This window comes from Otolemur garnettii, unplaced genomic scaffold (assembly GCF_000181295.1).
Source record: "Otolemur garnettii isolate 467f Iridium unplaced genomic scaffold, OtoGar3 scaffold00023, whole genome shotgun sequence".
Taxonomy (NCBI): domain Eukaryota; kingdom Metazoa; phylum Chordata; class Mammalia; order Primates; family Galagidae; genus Otolemur; species Otolemur garnettii.
The window spans coordinates 4718264-4736439 of record NW_003852418.1 but is presented as its reverse complement, the minus strand read 5'-3'; the positions used below and the strand labels follow the sequence as shown (position 1 = coordinate 4736439).

General features: G+C 48.2%; 1 protein-coding gene across 1 annotated transcript in view; it reads left to right on the top strand.

The window, feature by feature from the left end:
* Positions 1–18176, top strand: part of PTPRT (protein tyrosine phosphatase, receptor type T) — a 762820-nt gene that overhangs the window by 723063 nt on the left and 21581 nt on the right. The window contains exons 18-24 of the mRNA XM_012803799.1: positions 4501–4537; positions 6036–6133; positions 8384–8443; positions 9185–9301; positions 11023–11177; positions 14498–14633; positions 16753–16902. Of these exons, the coding sequence (XP_012659253.1) occupies positions 4501–4537; positions 6036–6133; positions 8384–8443; positions 9185–9301; positions 11023–11177; positions 14498–14633; positions 16753–16902 (753 nt within the window). The remainder of the gene's footprint in view (positions 1–4500; positions 4538–6035; positions 6134–8383; positions 8444–9184; positions 9302–11022; positions 11178–14497; positions 14634–16752; positions 16903–18176) is intronic.

Here is an 18176-nt window from a genome sequence, read left to right as displayed (position 1 = left end):
CCCGCCCAAGGCATAGACAGGGGAGAGAGTAGCTATAAGACAGGGCTGTCCTTTAGGAACTGTAGCCTGGAGAGACAAAGCCCAGCCTTGATGTGCTGGCAGGGAGGGACCTGGAAGAATATATGCCTCCTCCTGTGGCCCCTGAGTTCCCGGTTCCTGCTAGCGGAGGGAGGGATTGGGAACCCATGGGGTGGTCCACAGAGGTTACCTTCCTACCAAGCAGAGCAGAGTGTGGGAGGTAAGAGGGGAACAAAAAGGTAATTGCCCGAGGTCACAAGACTAAATGCCTTAGAGTCCTTTGGAGTCTAAGGCATTAGAGAGAGGTACAAAGAGAGGATACCAGCCACTAGCCCTACCTTGAATGCTGTTCGTAGGGTGAGTGTAGAGAAACCCGTTAATGATGAACCCACTATATACTCCAGCAAAGTTACACTTCCCTGTGTCTCTGTGGGGATTCCTGGCAGGACACAGGCACCCCAGACACCCCTCTGGGCCCTCCCTCCTGTGCCCTGCTTTTCACTCCAGCCAGAATCTTCCCTGATGCTCCAACGAGCGACCTGCTGGTGCTAGAAACATTTCTCCACAATTGGATCTCGAGGATTCATTGAAATGACTCATTTGGGATAACGAGCAGGATGGGGCCGGCCCTGTCTGGGCCTCCGAGGCCGCCATGGTCTGCTACCGTCTGAACCATCCCACCGGCGGGTTTGTTTGCACACCCGAAAATGTATTGGCCACTTAAATCTGTTATAAATTACCAGCCTGGAAATAAATATCGTATCTGGGTCCCCAGTAAGTAACAGATGCACGAGTGCAGAGTGAGATAAATGCGTTTTGGATGCAAACCTCTCTCCCATTGCTCACAGACAGATGGAGGCAGGCCCAGTGCTGGTTTGCAGTCGATCAGCGCGCTGCGTAGGTGGGACTTAGATGAACTCAAAGTTCCTTTAAGGTTAGGAAGTTTTCTGTACTAGCTCCTGGCAAATCCCCAGAGGAGCCCCAACTGAGCAATACATCTCCTTTTATCTCCTTTGCTGAGGAGTCTCGTGGTTAGAATGTTTTCTCTTTGGGGACTGTGTGGGTTTTCGGAAGCCAGGGAGGGTCTCTTTACTCAGATGCAGGGTGGGGACAGGCACGCGGCATGCCTGCATTTATACTGTGTGTATTTATCAAGGCATGTGGCCCAGGAAGACTTCCAGGTACTGGGGACATAGCTGTGAGCAATCTAGGCACGGCACTGCCACAGTGGAGCCCCGACTCATCAGAGGGGAGAGAGACCGTAGCATGCAAATCAATAAAGGACAGTGTGCCATTTGGTGACGAGTGTTGAGGGTGAGTGGAGAGGGACATGCCCTGCAGAAATGATTGACACCTGAGCCAAAGCCCAGTGAGGCAAGAGGAGAGCCACTTGGGTCTCGGGACGGATGCTGCAGGCATAGGGCACGGTCTGCGCTCAGGCCTCTGATTGGACACGGGGTGGCTGCTCCTGAGGAAGAGCAGTCAACATTGAATGCAGGAAGAATAGCAGAAAAACTGGGAATATTGCCGAAGGAATGAGACGGGAATGGCAGGGGCTGTTGAGATGCCCAAACTGAGCGGGAAGAGGAAGCACAGTCAGCGGCCACCTCCTCGCAGAACCCTCCTCTGGCCTCCCTGACTGAGTCCACAGAGCCCGCCTCTCCCCAGTCTCTTGACACCTGTAAGCTGCTCAGAAGCAGAGCCCTCATCCCTCTGATCCACCTTCGCATTTCGGGTGCCAGGTACGCAGCAGTCAGTACTCAGTTAACTCCTGCCAGTTGATAGTGAATGATTGAGGCAACGAATGGATGGATGGAACAGTGAACCCAGGCCATCTAGCCACACAACCAGAACATGAATTTATTGTGTCTCATGGAATTCCAAGCACATTTCCAAGTTGCCGTTTTTTCCAAGGTCTTTTGTCTCCCGGCTGAGACATGAAAGGTGTGTCCTAGGCATTCCATCCAAATCGGCTTTTGCTGAAAACTATGGCCAACTCTGGGCAGCATGGCCCATGGCCCATAGGAGAAAAGGATGAAAGGCCACCACAGCACACGTGTCCATGCTCAGTGGGCACAGGCACAGCCCTGCTGGGCCACTCAGGAGAAAGGACTTAGTGCTATGTCCCAGCAAAGGTTCAAGTGAAGAGTGGTGTGTGGGATTGTGGGAGGGGACCTAGAGAGACTTCTGAAAGCGTAGCTGGAGATGAGGAGAGGGACAGATGACCAGTCCCAAGCTGAGGCATTTGGACATTGGCACTTAGGCAGCACAGAGCTGTTCTAGGTTATAAGCTTGGAAACACACCCAGTGTGCACAGGGAAGCTCACTGGGGCAGGAGGCAGCTGGCTGGAGGGGACAGCTGGAGACAGCAAGGCAGCCTACAAGAGGTTGCTGCTGTCACCCCGGCCAGGTGTAATGAGGACTGTGAGAAGGAGTGATAGGGATGGCAGAAGAGGGTAGACTTGAAAAACCTCATTTTTAGGCTCTAGGGAACACTTTCTCTTCCCAAACCTACTCAAAAAAACCCCTGACTATAATTCAGAGGCATCCCCGTCCATCTTGACTTGGATCTTCCTACCTCCTATATCTTGGAGAAGGGCTCAGTTATTACAGTCACAGAAGGGAGGGCTCCTGACTCCAGTATCCACTGACTGGCTTATGTGGACTTTTAGTCTTTGGTAGCCACTTAATAAATGTTTGCCAAGTAAATAATAAAATAATAGCAAAGGCATGTACATTAAATTTAAGAATAGTGCGTAGGGCACAGTAACTGTCATATATTAACTCCTTTAATCTGAGCAACACTCTAATGTAAATGCTATTATCCTCATGTTACAAGGAAAAAAAATAATTGAGGCCTAAAGAGGTTAAGTAACTTGCCCCAGACCACACAGCCTTGAAGAGACAGAGCCAGGATTCAAACCCAGGCAGTTGGGTTCCAGAGTCTATGGTACACAAAACCACTCTGGGATACTGTCTGTCTAGTTGATTTGCTGATGTTTTGTTGATTGGGCTTTTGCCCTGGGTCTCGTGGCATACTATGCTCTCTGGGAATTAAAAAAAAAAAAATTAGTAGGCAGTGTTTGTCTTTAAGAATATAACTATATATGCTAAGTAGACAGGACCACTCTAGCAGAGTTTAAGTGTGGCTGTTGATTGCTATGTGGTTAATCCAGTGGTCCTGGTCATGGCATTGGCCTTGGATTGGTGCTGATGTCCAACTTTAGAACATGCCCAGCAACTGGAAGGTTCCTGTGACTTAGATGTTGAGCAAGTGAAAGACAGAAGAGAAATGTGGGGGGGACTCAGAAACAGAAAGTGTGTCCAGAACTTTAGAGATGCACTTCCACGGCACCACAAACCACACAGTTGGCGATTCTGGCTATTTTCTGAAGAAAGAGGCATTGGGGCAGCTGATCCACCTCAATAGGACAGAAAGGCTGGTCAACGACATTTAAGACAAACACAGGTGTTCATCAAACTTTCGGGCTTATTTTCTCCAAAGATGGTTAACTGCAGAAGTGAAGTAGATTTCAGGGCTGTCAACAGCTCCATAATTGGCATCTGTGTTATTTTTTAAATTTATTTATCTATTCATTCATTCACTCACTTATTCATTCAATAAATACTAATCACATTCAGTGTTCTACACTAAATGCAGACCCATCTGTCTCCAAAACATAAGCTTCTGCTCAGTATGGTATCCATACATATTACCTCTCTAAGACAAGAGAGAAGGCTCTCCATCTATGCCATGCCCCAGCGAGAGAGAAGGTCACCGTCAACTCCTCCCCAGTGGTTAAGGTTATGGGGCATCAGAGTACACCAGAGCTTATCCGAGCACTTTGCAATGTACAGGGAAATCAGAAACTGGTCTTTGAATTAGCAAGTAGCTCTCTCTTGGCCTCCCAGGCACATCTCTGTGAGGGACTCTCTGTACCTGAAACTTCAATTCCAAGGCCAGGCATGTTGGCAGAGAGAAGCAATGTGGCGTCTTCCCAACTTGCTTTTTCTTATGTTTGATATTGCAATGGGGTCAGCAATAGCATAGTTTTCTTCCATTTTCTTCTCTGAGTACCCCCAAAGGACCTCGTACAGTGTTCTTCTGATAATCGTGGCTCAGGAAAGACTTTCATATAGTCGATGTCCTCGAAAGACCTGAAGACTCCTTCTCCACCTGTTTGGGGGGCATCAGCATAAGTGGTGCCCACCCAGTTGTTGCTCCCAACACAACAGACTTCATGGCAAATCTGTGTGGGCTCCTCACAAGTAACTATAAAAATAGCTTCCACTGAGTGACTTACTAAGCACTTTACAAGCATTAGCTTTTTTAATCTTTGCCACTTCTTTGAATCTTTGCTAGAATCTTTGCTAATTCGAATCCCATTTTGCCTATGAGGAAACCGAGGCTTTGAGTTAACACTGTGGTGTTTGAAGGCTTTGACTAGAGACCCTTCACTGTGCTTTTCTCCTGTCCCCCAGGGCTACCATCGACCGCGACACTACATCGCAACTCAAGGTAAGTGCCTTCCCTCCACCAGGTGCCCCAGAGAGGTCTCCAGAGTGCCAGGGAAGAGGGCCCTCTGGGAAATCGGGGGGTTGCTGGGCTCTCCTTCTGCATCTGTCCCCCCGAACACTCCTCCACTAAAGGTCCTGGCCCTTCTCTGGAGAATGGGGATGAGCTTCTGCCAGCAAAGAGCCACAAAGAGATAGATCTGGAGGGCCATCTGAGGTCCTTGGGATTGTTTATTGTTTGTGAAGGAGAGAGGTGACGAGTTCAGCTATAGAAGGCAGGGCTGTGAGGAGAAGGAGGAGCTACCACCAGGAAATGGTCAGGAGGCGGGGCTTCAGTCAGGGAAGGCCAAAAGAATCAGCTGTGGGCAGGTGCCATCAGTGTCCCCCAAACAGAACCGGAGCTCATGGCACCTTATCACCCAGTGCCTTAGCTCTCCTGCCCATAAGAGAGAGAGATGCAGCCAGTTGCCCTAGAAAGCAACTTGGCCGTACATTCTTACAAGTCTTAAAAATGATCATTCCTTTCAAGCGCTCCAGGGGAAAAAAAGCCCTGCAGATAATTGTATGTGTGGACAGTGATGTATATACGTAGTAAAAACATTCTCCACAGTGTTATCGATACTAGGACAAAAAGGTAAAAAATCGTAAATGCCTAACAGTTGGTAGATTGGTTAGATAAAAAGCAGCACCTCCATGTTATAGAAAACTACACAGCTGTGAAAAATATTACGCTTAGGAGGAATTTGTAAGGGCATCAGAAAATGCATAGAATAGTTACGCTTGCTGCAGTAAATACACACACACACATATAAATACAGAAATGGTATGCAAACTCTCATATCAAACACACATACTACTTTCACAATTTAAAAATAATGTATGCCCAGGACGCTGAAAGAGTAATTTTCAAGGAAATTGCTTTGGACTATCAGATTCTATTTTCTACTCCTTGTCTGTTTTTTTTTTTTTTTTCCTTTCTGTTCAGACTCCAGAGAAATGCCTCCAGCGTTTCTGAAGCTAAAAATGAGGCATCTCCTGTGTTTGTTCTCAGCATCTGGCACCTGGCAGCTCTCTCCCCTCCTAAACCCTAACTCCAGTTGCCTGCCTGTGTCTTATTGAGGTTCTGAACCCAATGTTTGAAAACTCCCCTACACCACACCCCATCGTATAGTCCAAAGAAGATAATGAATGGCTTTTGCGGAAAGGGTCTGAACAGGAGGAAGACAGAAGGGAGAGAGGAAGCCGCCATATTCCCCGTAGATGGCTCAGACTGTGAAAGTTTGCAATGCAGCTTTTTTGATCCCTATTCTGACCTGGCCCCTCATCAGGCTTATACACCTGTCTCAGGCTTCAGGTTCAGCTACTTGGTGTCTTACTGAGGACCCCCTGGCCTAACTCTTGCTCACCAGTGTGCAGTCTTGACTAACCACTCAGGAGGGACAGACCTCCAACTGCCTCCTTGTTCCTGCAGCCTCAAACCCTTCCATCTTCTCTGTTGGCAGGTCCCATGCAGGAGACAGTAAAGGACTTTTGGAGAATGATCTGGCAGGAGAACTCCGCCAGCATCGTCATGGTCACAAACCTCGTGGAGGTGGGCAGGGTAAGACTCTCCCGCAGGTACCCGGGCAGAGGACACTAGAGGGGGGGCCCTCCAGCATCTCTCTGTTCCGTGCACTGTGCTAAGTGCCTCCTAGTCAAAACTTCGCCCTCATCGACCCTATAAGGGAGACATTTCTGCTTCACATTCCAGCAATGCCCTTTTCCTTCAAATCCCCTTCATCCCTGTTTCCGCTTCTCTCTCCATGGATGACATCATCTCATATACTTCGAGGAAATTAAAGCCATTGGACGTGAGCGCTGTCATTGTCACACCACAAAGCTACAATCCTCCCCTCCACAATTCTCCTCCTCTACAACCATCTTCTCCTTCTTCCCCTCTGTCATCAGGTTCAACCGTAAGCAATGGCCGTTTTCGGGTAGCCCCAAATGAGTCCAAGTCAGCCATTGCTTATGGCTCAGCCTAATACCACAGAAGCCCGTGTTTCTGGCCACCTCTCAAAGTCCAGCCTCGGGCCTTGAATCACAGATTCTGCTTCACATTTTTCTCAGTTCCACGTCCCTCGCTTGAAAAATAAGTCTCTGTCTCATGGCTGGACTGTTCCTCCCAGCATACAGACATGCTCAGGGCCCTTCCACGTGATAAGGCTGAAAAGAGGTAGACACAAAGTACTCTCTTGTCCCCACTTTTCCAAAAAACTTTAAAGAAGGCTCTGTTTCTTCACTCCTGTTTGCTTCCACCCACGCCGGCAGAGCTCCTCCCTCCACTCTGCCACCCGCGATATTGTCAGCACCACTCACATCCTTCATGTGGACAGTCCAGTCGCCACTTTCTCTTCTCATCTTACTCAACCTCTCAGCAGCATCTGACACTCTGCCACCTGCTCTTCCTCCCTGACCTCTAAATCTTGATAGTCTTCAAGGCTCAGGCCTTGGGCTCCCTCTCTGCTCTATCTCTACTCTCTCCTGGGTCATCCTTGACTACTCCTCGGGCTTGAAAATGGGACTGCTATCCCCAGCTTCTTTTCTGCCTGCTTGGTTAACGGCCGCATGAGGGTGGGTGGGCGGCTGAGTTTAAAGGCAAAGTGTACAGACCCTCTATATATCATAGTTACTGACAAGAGAGTGGGCAGGTAAGTTTTTGTTTGAGTGAGAACCAGATAATCTGAGAAAACGTGGACTGTCACAATCTAGGAAAGGGGTGTGGACATCTCATGGCCTCATAGGAATTTAGGGTCAAGAGAGACTTTCTCCTTGAGCCCACTCCCATCTGAGTCTGTGGCCCAGTTTTACAGATGAGGAAACAGACCCTAAGGGTGGAGTCACTATCCTAAAGTCACCCTAGTTAGGAAATCTGATTCTTAATTCTCATTCGGGTGCCCGTAGTCCTCCACTCAGAATGTTCCCCCAAGGAGTCAGGTGTGGGGTACAGTTACTGTGGGCAGAAAGACCAACCCAGGATTCAAGGACTCAAAAGCAAATTCCAGCCTATCCCATATTGGAAGGGTAGACCCTTCCCTTGTAGGGTAGACCGTGAATCTGAGTTGTCTGTTGGGAGGAATGGCATCTCTTGGTGGAGCTCCTGCTAGTCACCAAGCACCATTCCAGATACTTACTGTGAATTACCTTAATTTGTCTCACGTCAGTCATAGCAGACAGTATTTCTGGTTATTAATCAGACGGCCTTGTGTGTATCCGGGCTCTAGCCCTTACTGACAGTTGACCTTGGGCAATTCCCTTAGCCTTCCTCTACTTCTGATTCCTCATCTGAAAAATGGGAAACATAATAATATGTAACGTCATAAGTTTGGGGTGATATGTCATGAAAATTATACATGTAAAGTATTAGTAGAACACTTAGTAAGCAGTAAATGTTAGCCGTCACTGTTGATAGGAAGCTGAGGCTCCGAGGGGTTCCAGAACTTTCTGGAAGCCGCACGGCTACCGAGTGTTAGCACCAGGCAGTGACTCCACTTGCCTTCAAACCCTGTTGCACTGTGCTTCCCTAAGTGGGTTCCATGGGATGCTAGTCTGCAGGATACTTAGTGAGAAGAGGGTTCCCTGGTTAAATACGTTTGGGAAATGCTGTGTGTCTATGCCCCCTTTGGAGAGGTGTGAAATATGCACGCGTTAGCAGTAGCACACTGAAGGAGCTGAGTAGTCCTGTAGCAAAGCGCCTATTTGAATCTGTTTAATCCAGCATTTCCCAAACTCATTTGACCACAAAACCTTTTTTTTGTTTGTTTTTTGTTTCTTTTTTTTTCTTTTTTTGTTTTTACCTAACACCTATTAGCACCCAGCGGAACACACTGTGGGAAAGGCCACGCTAGGCCGCGCGGCGTCCCCCGGAATGGTAATAATGCTTTTGTTTTTTTAAGGGGAAAACCGTGATCACTTTTTCCTCCATGGAGTGTGAATTAAGGAACCGACTGTGGGATGGCTTGTTCTGAGCGCCTGTCCCCACGGCCGGGGCAGGGAAGAGCTGCAGAGTCTTCCCTTGGAGCCCAGCTCCTGCCGTCCTTCTCCCAGCTCAGATCCTTCCTCCGTCCAGCCCCCTCCAGTAACCATTCTGAATGGCGTCCCCTCCTGACCAGTTCTGCTCCCACCTCCTCACTGTCTCCCGCCGTTATCCTCATCTCTGCTCAGCTGACAACACGCAGCTGCTCCAGCCTGATACTGTAAGAAGGGGACTCAGGCAGTCCCCCAAACTGGCCACGTGACCTAGGACAAGTCACCAAACTTCTGAACTTGAGTATTATTTTCATCTATAAAACGGGGACAATAGAACCCAGCTAGCTCACCTTGTTCTGCTTGATCACTGAGTGTGCCACTGCATTTGGAAATTACTAGGAGCTTTGCAAAAGAAGGGACTTCTATTATGCCTAATGGCTGCAATGCCTCTGGGAGTGAGCCTGGTCCTGGCGAGTTTGCTGCCCCCTGGCCAGCTGAGAACCCCGTGGGCTAGTTCTTAGTCCACCAAAGTCGCCCTTGGGTGTATTTGAATGGGAAGGCCAGAGGAGGTGGCTGCTCACCCATAACCACGTGCTCATACATCCTCGTCTCTGTTCTCTCTCTGTCTCTCACTTGGCCACAGGTGAAGTGTGTGCGATACTGGCCAGATGACACAGAGGTCTACGGAGACATCAAAGTCACCCTGATTGAAACAGAGCCCCTGGCAGAATACGTCATTCGCACCTTCACAGTGCAGAAGGTAAGCTTTCCTGCGGCTGCGGGCGGCCCGGCCACCTGGTGAGCTGGCTGCTTTGTTCATTTGGAACATGTGGGACCCGAGAGTCTGCTCTGTGCCCAGCTCCATGCCCAGCACCGGTGACAGATCAGCGGCTGAGCCAGACATGGATCCTGCTGCAATGACAATGGAACCCACACTTAGTGGGAGGCACAAACAGGATTCAACAGACAGATCAAGAAAATAATAACACATCGTGATAAAAGCCACAGGAGCATGCAAAGGGTGGAGAGAGAAACCCATAGGAAGAGGGGTGGTCAGCAAGGGCCTCTCAGAGGAGGAAGAGGGGTGGTCAGCGGGGCCTCTCAGAGGAGGAAGAGGGATGGTCAGCGGGGGCCTCTCAGAGAAGGAAGCATTTGGGTGGAGAATGAAGGAGGAGGAGCCAGCCAAGGGGAAGATGGAAGGAATAATGTCACAGACAGGGGACATGCAAAGAGTGAAGGGAAGAAAAGATTGCACCAGGTTCTAGGCCTGTGGTTTTCAACTGGGGCAATCTCGTCTCCTGGGGGATATTTATCAATGTCTGGAAACATTTTGGTTGTCACAGCCAGGGAGTAGGAGGTAAGCTGTCATAGACATGTAGCAAGTGGTGGCCAAGGATACCGACTAATATCCTTCAGTGCACAGGACAGCCCCCAAAACAAAGAATTATCCTTCCCAAGTATCAATAGGGCCAAAGATGAGAAATGCTGGTCTAGACATAGGGTTGCAGGAATTTGATGAGCAAGAATGAAGACTGCAAAGAATAATTATTATCACCTTTATAAGGTAGTTATAATTGTTGCTATTATAGCATGATTCCTGTACCATAATGACAGCTAACACTGACTGAGCACCTACTAAACCAGGTGCTTTGTGAAATGCTTTGCATAGATTATCTCATTGGATCCTCCCAACACCTCTTCCTGTTCGATGCTTTCTATATATCCGCAGGAGATTGGGGAAACTGTATAAGCGAAGGGTCAGAGGTGTGACCCTGGCTCAGGGACAGTCAGAAAACCCTGTGGCCTGGAGCACATTTTCTTTCTTTTTTTTTTTTTTTTTTTTTTTTTTTTTTTGCAGTTTTTGGCCAGGGCCAGCCTCAAACCCACCACCCCCGGTACATGGGGCCGGCACCCTACTCCTTGAGCCACAGGCGCTGCCCCCTGGAGCACATTTTTGCTGGGTGCGGGAAGACTGATCAGAGCTCTAGGCCCTACCACCACCAGCAGTCAGCAAAGCTCTGTTTTTATTTGTTTCACATCTTCAAATTCTAGATAAGAATCTAATTCATAAGGAAGTCGGATAAGTTTTTTAAACTTTGAAAGCCCCAGAGACTATCATAATCGAGGCTGGAACACTACAAGACATTAAATCTCAGTCACTGAAAGGCCTCATGCTCCACTAGAAACAGTTTGAACTTGGTCCTTCAGGCCATTGTTTCCTTGAATCTACTGAAAACACTTCCTGTGAGACTCTTGGCAAAGAGGGTCCCCCGGGCAAACACCTGCTATCTTGCCATCTTGGGCATTCAGGATGTGGATGGGCACACTAAAGGTCCTGAGAAGTCCTGCAATAAAGTAGTTGGTTTCACTAATATGACTGAGCCCTGGAGGTTCCTTGGAGCAGCAGCTACAGCTCCACATGTTGCTGGGCGGGCACGTGGGGGCAGCAGATAGAGGAACAGAGGCCCATTCTCTCCTCAGAAAGGCTACCATGAGATCCGGGAGCTCCGCCTCTTCCACTTCACCAGCTGGCCTGACCACGGCGTCCCCTGCTATGCCACCGGCCTGCTGGGCTTTGTCCGCCAGGTCAAGTTCCTGAACCCACCCGAAGCTGGGCCCATAGTGGTGCACTGCAGGTGAGTCTAAGGTCCCCCACCTAACCAAGAGTGCTCTGCAGCTCGGCTTTATTGGGGAGGGATTTACTACCTTTTCTAGTGGCCTTAACTCTTTGCCTTAAAAACTCCACTGCCTGTGTCCCCCGGGCCCAACACTTTCTGATGAGATCTGGTCCCAAGTTCTAACAACATCCATGACAGTTATAGCAGCAATAGTCACTGTTGTTGCCCTGAAATGGTAAAGTCTCCAGAGATGCATCCTGGGTGCTGGCAGCCACTGCTTGTCTGCCAGGGGTACACCTCCCACATGACTTCATTTACTTCTCATCTAACCTCGAGAGGTGGGCATGATTATCACTCCCATTTCACAGATGAGAAGGCTGAGGTGCTGAGAAGGTAGACACCAGCACAGCACAGGGATATTCACCATGACTTTTCTCCAGACACTCACCCTCAGCTCACTGATGTGACAGCAGGGTGCCTTGGTGGAAGCTTGCTTCTCTTCATTTCTATTTTTTTTTAATCCAATTGGTGGTCGACAGGGTCCTAATAGAGAGTAAGTGGACAGCACCAGCTCTCACCTTATTATGGAGAAGAGATATTTTCAGCTCTGACCCAGAAAGTCACATTGCGAATGAGTGGCACGTCTTTGAATCCTCCCAAATGGAGATGAAGTGTCGTGTCAAGGGCATTCGGAATTGGAGGAGGATGGATGTCTGACCCAAAGTCTGGCCAGGCTGCAGCCCTCTCCTCCCCAGTGTCTCTGTCATCCAATGTGACCTTGGCCAGCCCAACTTTTCAGACCCTGTGTGTTCCAGTTATTGAATCCCTGCCCTGGCAGTGTCCATGTCAGTGGGGGACCCTGTAAACTGCAGATGTCTTAGAACCAGCCCCTTCTTCACGCAGCATCCATGAATCCTCACTGCAACAGTAGCTACATAACCCCATTTCACAGATGAGGCAGTTGAGGATGAGGCAGTAATGCTCTTCACAGCCCCTAAGCACTATAAGCGTCCTGCATGCATTCTCTGCTTTACATCTCATATTAGCCCAAGGACAGTAGAACACCAGTCCTCGAGCCCTGTATACCAGAAAGCAGCCAGAATAGGGATTACAGAGAAAGAGCAACAATGGGGAATATTCATCAGGCCTTCTGCTAAGCCCCACTGCTGTACGTGGTGACTCTACATCTGTGTCTCCATAGCAAGTCACCTGAGAACATCTGAGCGGAATGGTACCCACTCCTGGGGCTATTCTGATGATTGGATGGGAGGCCTAACTAAGTGCCTAAGAGGATTCCTAATATGCAGTAAGCACCAAAAAATATCACTGTTCTCTGCCTCTTAATGCTGTCCCCCTCCCCAGATGGTTAATCCTTTCAAGAGAAGAACCCTATTTTCATATCCTCACTCCCAATCCCAGCATCTAGAGCAGGGTAGATGCTCAATAAATATTAGATGAATGTAAGTAGCAACTATTTATGGAGAAAGTAATCTGCAGCTAGGCACAGGGTTAAGCAATTTACATGCTCTTTAATGCAATTTCATACAGTTTACATGTATTGGGCTGTTAACGGTGTAACGTAGGTCTATATGTTATTATTAGCATCATGTTGCGGGTGAGAGTATTGAAACCCAGAAAGATTAAGTGATTTACATCAGATAGTAAGTAGGAGAGCTGGTATTTGATCCAAATATCCTGTGTTTAATTACTTTATGATGCTGAATTAAACACAGCGCAGTTCTCACAAAGACCCTGCGGGAAGCCATGTTGTATGTGAGAACGCCGAGGCTCACAGACCCCAGGCAACTCGTTCACTGATGGTCTCAAGATTCTAAACCAAATTGGGCTGTTCTTTCTGCTCAAATGTGTTGAGGATGAGACGCTGAAGAAGAAATAGATGAGTGGTTCCTAGTGCTCCCTCCTAGACACTGAAGTCCTGCCTGTTGAGTCCCTCTTGTTGGGTCTGGTTTAAGGGGCAGTGGAAGTTGTTCCAAAGCAAAGATAAGCCAAAGTTCACACAATTCATAAAATTTTACCAGGAAGGATGGTGCTGTTTCTGCCAGGTTTGCCTTTCAGATCTTCATGATGGGCTTCCCTGGCCTGCGCTGCTCAGATGCACCAGCAGCCAGTGTTGCTTTTCTGTCTTGTTCCATCTCTCTTTCTCTTGGCATTTCCTCTGATTTCCACATTGTTAGGCAGAGACATGGGTTTCCAATAGGGTAAGATAAATGTGAAAACACAGCTGAAGTGGGCCTCCTTGACAGTCTGCTTGGCCTTCCCTTCCAAAGCCCAAACATTTAAGGCAAATGTCCTGTTTGTCTCTGGGTCAGCACCATTGTTTCAGAGCCCCCAGCACTAATCTGGGAAAGGCTGATCATGGTTCATGAGTCTCACTGAGTCTCACTATTTAGTACTTGGTCTGAGATTTCCCATTGGCGATCAAAAATTGAATAGATGCCAGATGTGATACCTGACAAGGGTCTCAGGACTGTCAGCTGCTCCAGTTCAGTGATGCTATGGGCTCATGATCCTGGTAAACAGGTTCAAATGAAACCAAACACCAGGCTTTGGACATGGAGCGCTGGGATTCACTCTTCCTTGGGGACAGCTCAGAGGTCTCTAGTTTCTCTCTTCTTCTCTGTTCTTGCTTCTTTCTTGCTTCTGCCCATCAACTGATTTGCTGAAAGTGAAAAGTGAGGAAGAGAAAAAAAAGGGAAGAAAGGAGGAAAGACATGTCCGTTAGGCATCTCCAGTGTTCTAGGCACCACGTTAGGTATTTTGTGGTATATAAATGAATTATCATTATCCATCAGATGAGGAAACTGTGTGCACACGTGTTGTATAAGTGAGCAATACATGCTTATTATTAATAAGGGACACATAAGAATACACAATCTGGAACCAGACTGCCTGGATAAAAGTCTTAGGTCTACCACCTGCCCACTATGTGACCTTGGGTGAGGTAAGCCCTCTGTGCCTCAGTTTTCTCACCTGTGAAACAGAGTTAAAAACTTCTCAATCTCATAGGGAAATTGATATAGGTAACATCAGTAAAGCACTTAGAACATTGACTGGTGCTCTTTGCTTACTGAATACAACAAAATAGAACAGCGCAGGGAGACAAGCATTACTCTCTTACTTCACAAAGGAGAGAACTGTGGCTCTAAGTTTAGTTGCTTGTTCACTGTGTCCCAGTTGTGTTGGGATTCAGACCATTCTGCTCTGTCCGGCTCCTGCAGCCTCTCAGGAGGGCCCTGCAGGACAGAGCTGCACAGGAGGGCCCCCCAGGGCTGGCTCCACCCCAAGCTCCCTAATATGGACAGTACCTTCTCTTCCAGTGCTGGAGCTGGGAGGACCGGCTGCTTCATCGCCATCGACACCATGCTCGACATGGCAGAGAACGAAGGAGTGGTGGACATCTTCAACTGTGTGCGCGAGCTCCGGGCCCAGAGGGTCAACCTGGTACAGACAGAGGTGAGTCTTAGGGGACTGAGCTGCTGGCCAAGGAGAAGTGTACAGAGGCATCCTTCAGAAAGCAACCTGGGTATGGGAGAAGCTGGAGGGAGTAGACATATGGCCAGCTATGGGAAGCCACTGTAGGGCTAGGGGACCCTGGCTAACATGGGGGTCTGCAGTGCAGAGACTTCCACCAGTGATGAATGATGGGAAGTGCCCAGTCTCTGAGGGCATCTAAGCAGGGAAAGGATGGCAACTTCAGGGATTCTGTGGGTGCCTTGGGTGAAGGAGTAAAGAGGGAAAGAGAAGCACTGGTATGCATCAAATGCCTACTATGTACCACGCATTGACCAGTCACTGCAGGGAATGGCTCAATCCACAGACTTTTACAGTTTTCTTTTCTTTCTTTTTTTTTTTTTTTTTTTTTTTTTGGCTGGGGCCAGGTTTGAACCCTCCACCTCTGGTATATGGGGCTGGCACCCTACTCCTTTGAGCCACAGGGCACTGCCCATCAACAGACTTCTGGAGTACTTGTATTAGATGCTGAGGATTCCAAGAGAGACAATACACAGCCTCTGCTCTCAGGAAAGAGACCTTTGGGCAACTCTCTGTGCAGTGAGAGAGCCCAAGACCTGAGGAATATGGAAGGGATTCATCTTTATTGTTTTGCTGGGACCACACTGTCTGTGCATGCAGGGTGTTGTTTCACGCCTCCCAACAACCTACAGTGTAGCTCCTACTGGTGTCCCCACTTTATTGATGAAGAAGAAATCAAGGACTCAAATCCCCAATATCTCAATAGCAGGCTATGGTCGAATATGGGTACATGTGACCCCCAAGACCCTACACTCTCTGGCTAAGCAGCCTTTTCTGCCTGCTGACCTCTTTGTGCCTACACTGTGCCCATCTTCTAGTTCTTGTGAAGGCTGCAGGTGCCCAGGTGGTCAGAGGTGGGACCGATAAGGAGCTGCACACACCATCACCCCCACAAAGGGAAGTTACCCATAGCTTCGGGCCCTTCCAGTCACTCTGGCTCTACAGTGAATACCTTCAGGGATAGGTTTACACACACAGGACCCTGGTGCAGGCTCTGAGCTGACACACACAGGCCAGGCTTCAGGCTTCTGGCATTAAACCCTGGGGCTGCTCTATCTGTTCCCAGGTCTTCTGAGTACAGAAGGCAGCCTTGCTGCTCAGAGTCACAGCCATGGTCCTTACTACCTGGTGGGGGAGACATATTCCAATGCAGATTCATCATGATGCATCTGGAGATCAGCACTCCATAGAGAAATAGGCCAAGATCTGCAGGAAAAAATGTCACTCAACAAACTTTGGTCAAAGGTCTAATAGTACCCACAACTTCTGCCTGATGGATTAAGAGATGACTTTCCAGAAGGAATGAAACATTGAAGTAGGGAGATGGAGACAAGAACAGCAGGTACAAAGAGCTGAGATGGGAGGGGGACAACACACGTTTTAGGAGCAGACCCTGAGACAGAGGTTCGAGTGGGAACGTGAGAGAGAGAAAGGAAGGAAGCAAAGGAGGATGATTTTAACAAGCCGTTAAACACTGTGGACAACTGAAGCCCAGTTCTGCTGAGATCTCTGACAGATACATAGTGTGGAACCTGCATCTCCAAGTTAGCCCTCCTAAGGGGGAAGGGAGGAAACTTGAGTTTTTATCCCCAACTCTCCATCTGTCGTAGCTTGAGGGCTGCTTCCCAGGGCATCAATTCTTTGGTCCTATTAGCTTGCCCTGCACTCAGCCCAGGTGTGGTCCTGCAGAAAGAAAGCCCTCAACAGAGAATCACAGGCATTTGCAGCAAACCAGTGAAATTGAAAGCTGAGGGAATATGGGCTGGTCATCAAGACACCTGCTACAGCATGTCGAGAAGTTTCTCATTTTTATCAATGACTATGCTCCTCAGTCTTGTACAAGCAGCAACACTCGCCATAGTTCAGGTGACCACAGTGGAACAATGGGAACTTGGCCCTTTGGGTTACAGGATAAAAAGTTAGGATTCTGCAATATAACTCATGCCCATTCCTTGTAGCCTGCAGAAGGAAACATAGACAGCGAGTTCCCAGGCCCCTGTCTTTACCAACTACCCTATTCCTTCTCCCCTTGACTTTGCAGGAGCAGTATGTATTTGTGCACGATGCCATCCTGGAAGCATGCCTCTGTGGCAACACTGCCATCCCTGTGTGTGAGTTCCGCTCTCTCTACTACAATATCAGCAGGCTGGACCCTCAGACAAACTCCAGCCAAATCAAAGATGAATTTCAGGTATGGACAAAGCTCAGGCTCAGTGACTGTGTCAGTTCAAGTTGTTACAGCAAATTTCCATAGAGTGGTTGAAACAGCAAACATTATTTATCTCATTTCTGGAGGCTGGGAAGTCCAAGCTCAAGCTGTTAGCAGATCCAGTGTCTGGGGAGGGCTCCCTTCTTGACTTTGGATGGCTGCCTTCTTAGTGTTTCTTCACATGATAGAAAGCAGACTGGAAGCAAATGCTCACATTTCTTCTTATGAGGGCACTAATCCGATTTCTGAGGGCTCCACCCTCATGACCTAATCATCTCCTAATATTATCACATTGAGGGTTGGGATTTCAAAATATGAATTTGGGGGTGGTGGTGCAAACATTCAGGCCATAACTGTGACCTAGCCGGCTTCAGTGACTTTGTGCACATTCATGGGACTTTCTTTGTGAAAATCTATTTGTCTAAGCACTCTCAGTGTTTGCAGCTCTAGGCAGCTCCAGAATGCATTTCAGAACATAAAATGCACAGCCACAAGAAACTATTAACCAATCACTCAGTGATTACTCCTGCTTGTTTTTAACTGATTGTGTTTTTGAACTGGGGTCTTATTTAGTTCTGATCCAGGTTGCAAATGGAGACACGTTTATACACACGGGTGTCAATTTCATTCCTCTGCCACTGGAAGGACTCAGGTTTTCCCAGTATTTTCTTGATGGATTCTTACTATTCACAGTGTGGTCTGGAGACCATCATTGGTTTCACCTGAGAGCTTGTTAGAACTGCAGACTCTTGAGCCCCAGCCAGACCAGTTAAATGAGAACTTTCCATTTAGCAAGATGCCTGGGTGATTTGTATGCATATTAAACCTTGAGAGCTCCATCCTAGAGCACAGATCAGGCCTAGCAAATCTACACCCTGGAGCCTATATGGTCAGAGTTGTGGCAACTTTGGTCTGAGAGGCCTGGATATGAATCACTGAGCCAGAGTTCAGCCCTTCATCCTGAGGCCAGTGCCAAGGTCATACCTCAGCATTGGAAGCTAAGAACCAGGCAAGAAGCAAGGATGTTCCAGGACTTACTTCAAGTCCATGGCCAAGTGCTGAACAGATGAGCAAAGAGAGCCCAGTCAGGCCAATACCTTAGCGCTTCTTTGTGTGTGTGTGTGTGTATGTGTGTGTGTGTGTGTGTGTATGTGTGTGGTAATACAAATATTTATTAAATATAATATACAAATATTTATCCACTTGATTTTCTGTATGTAGTGAAAACATCTTTGGCATATTCTTTTTTTTTTTTT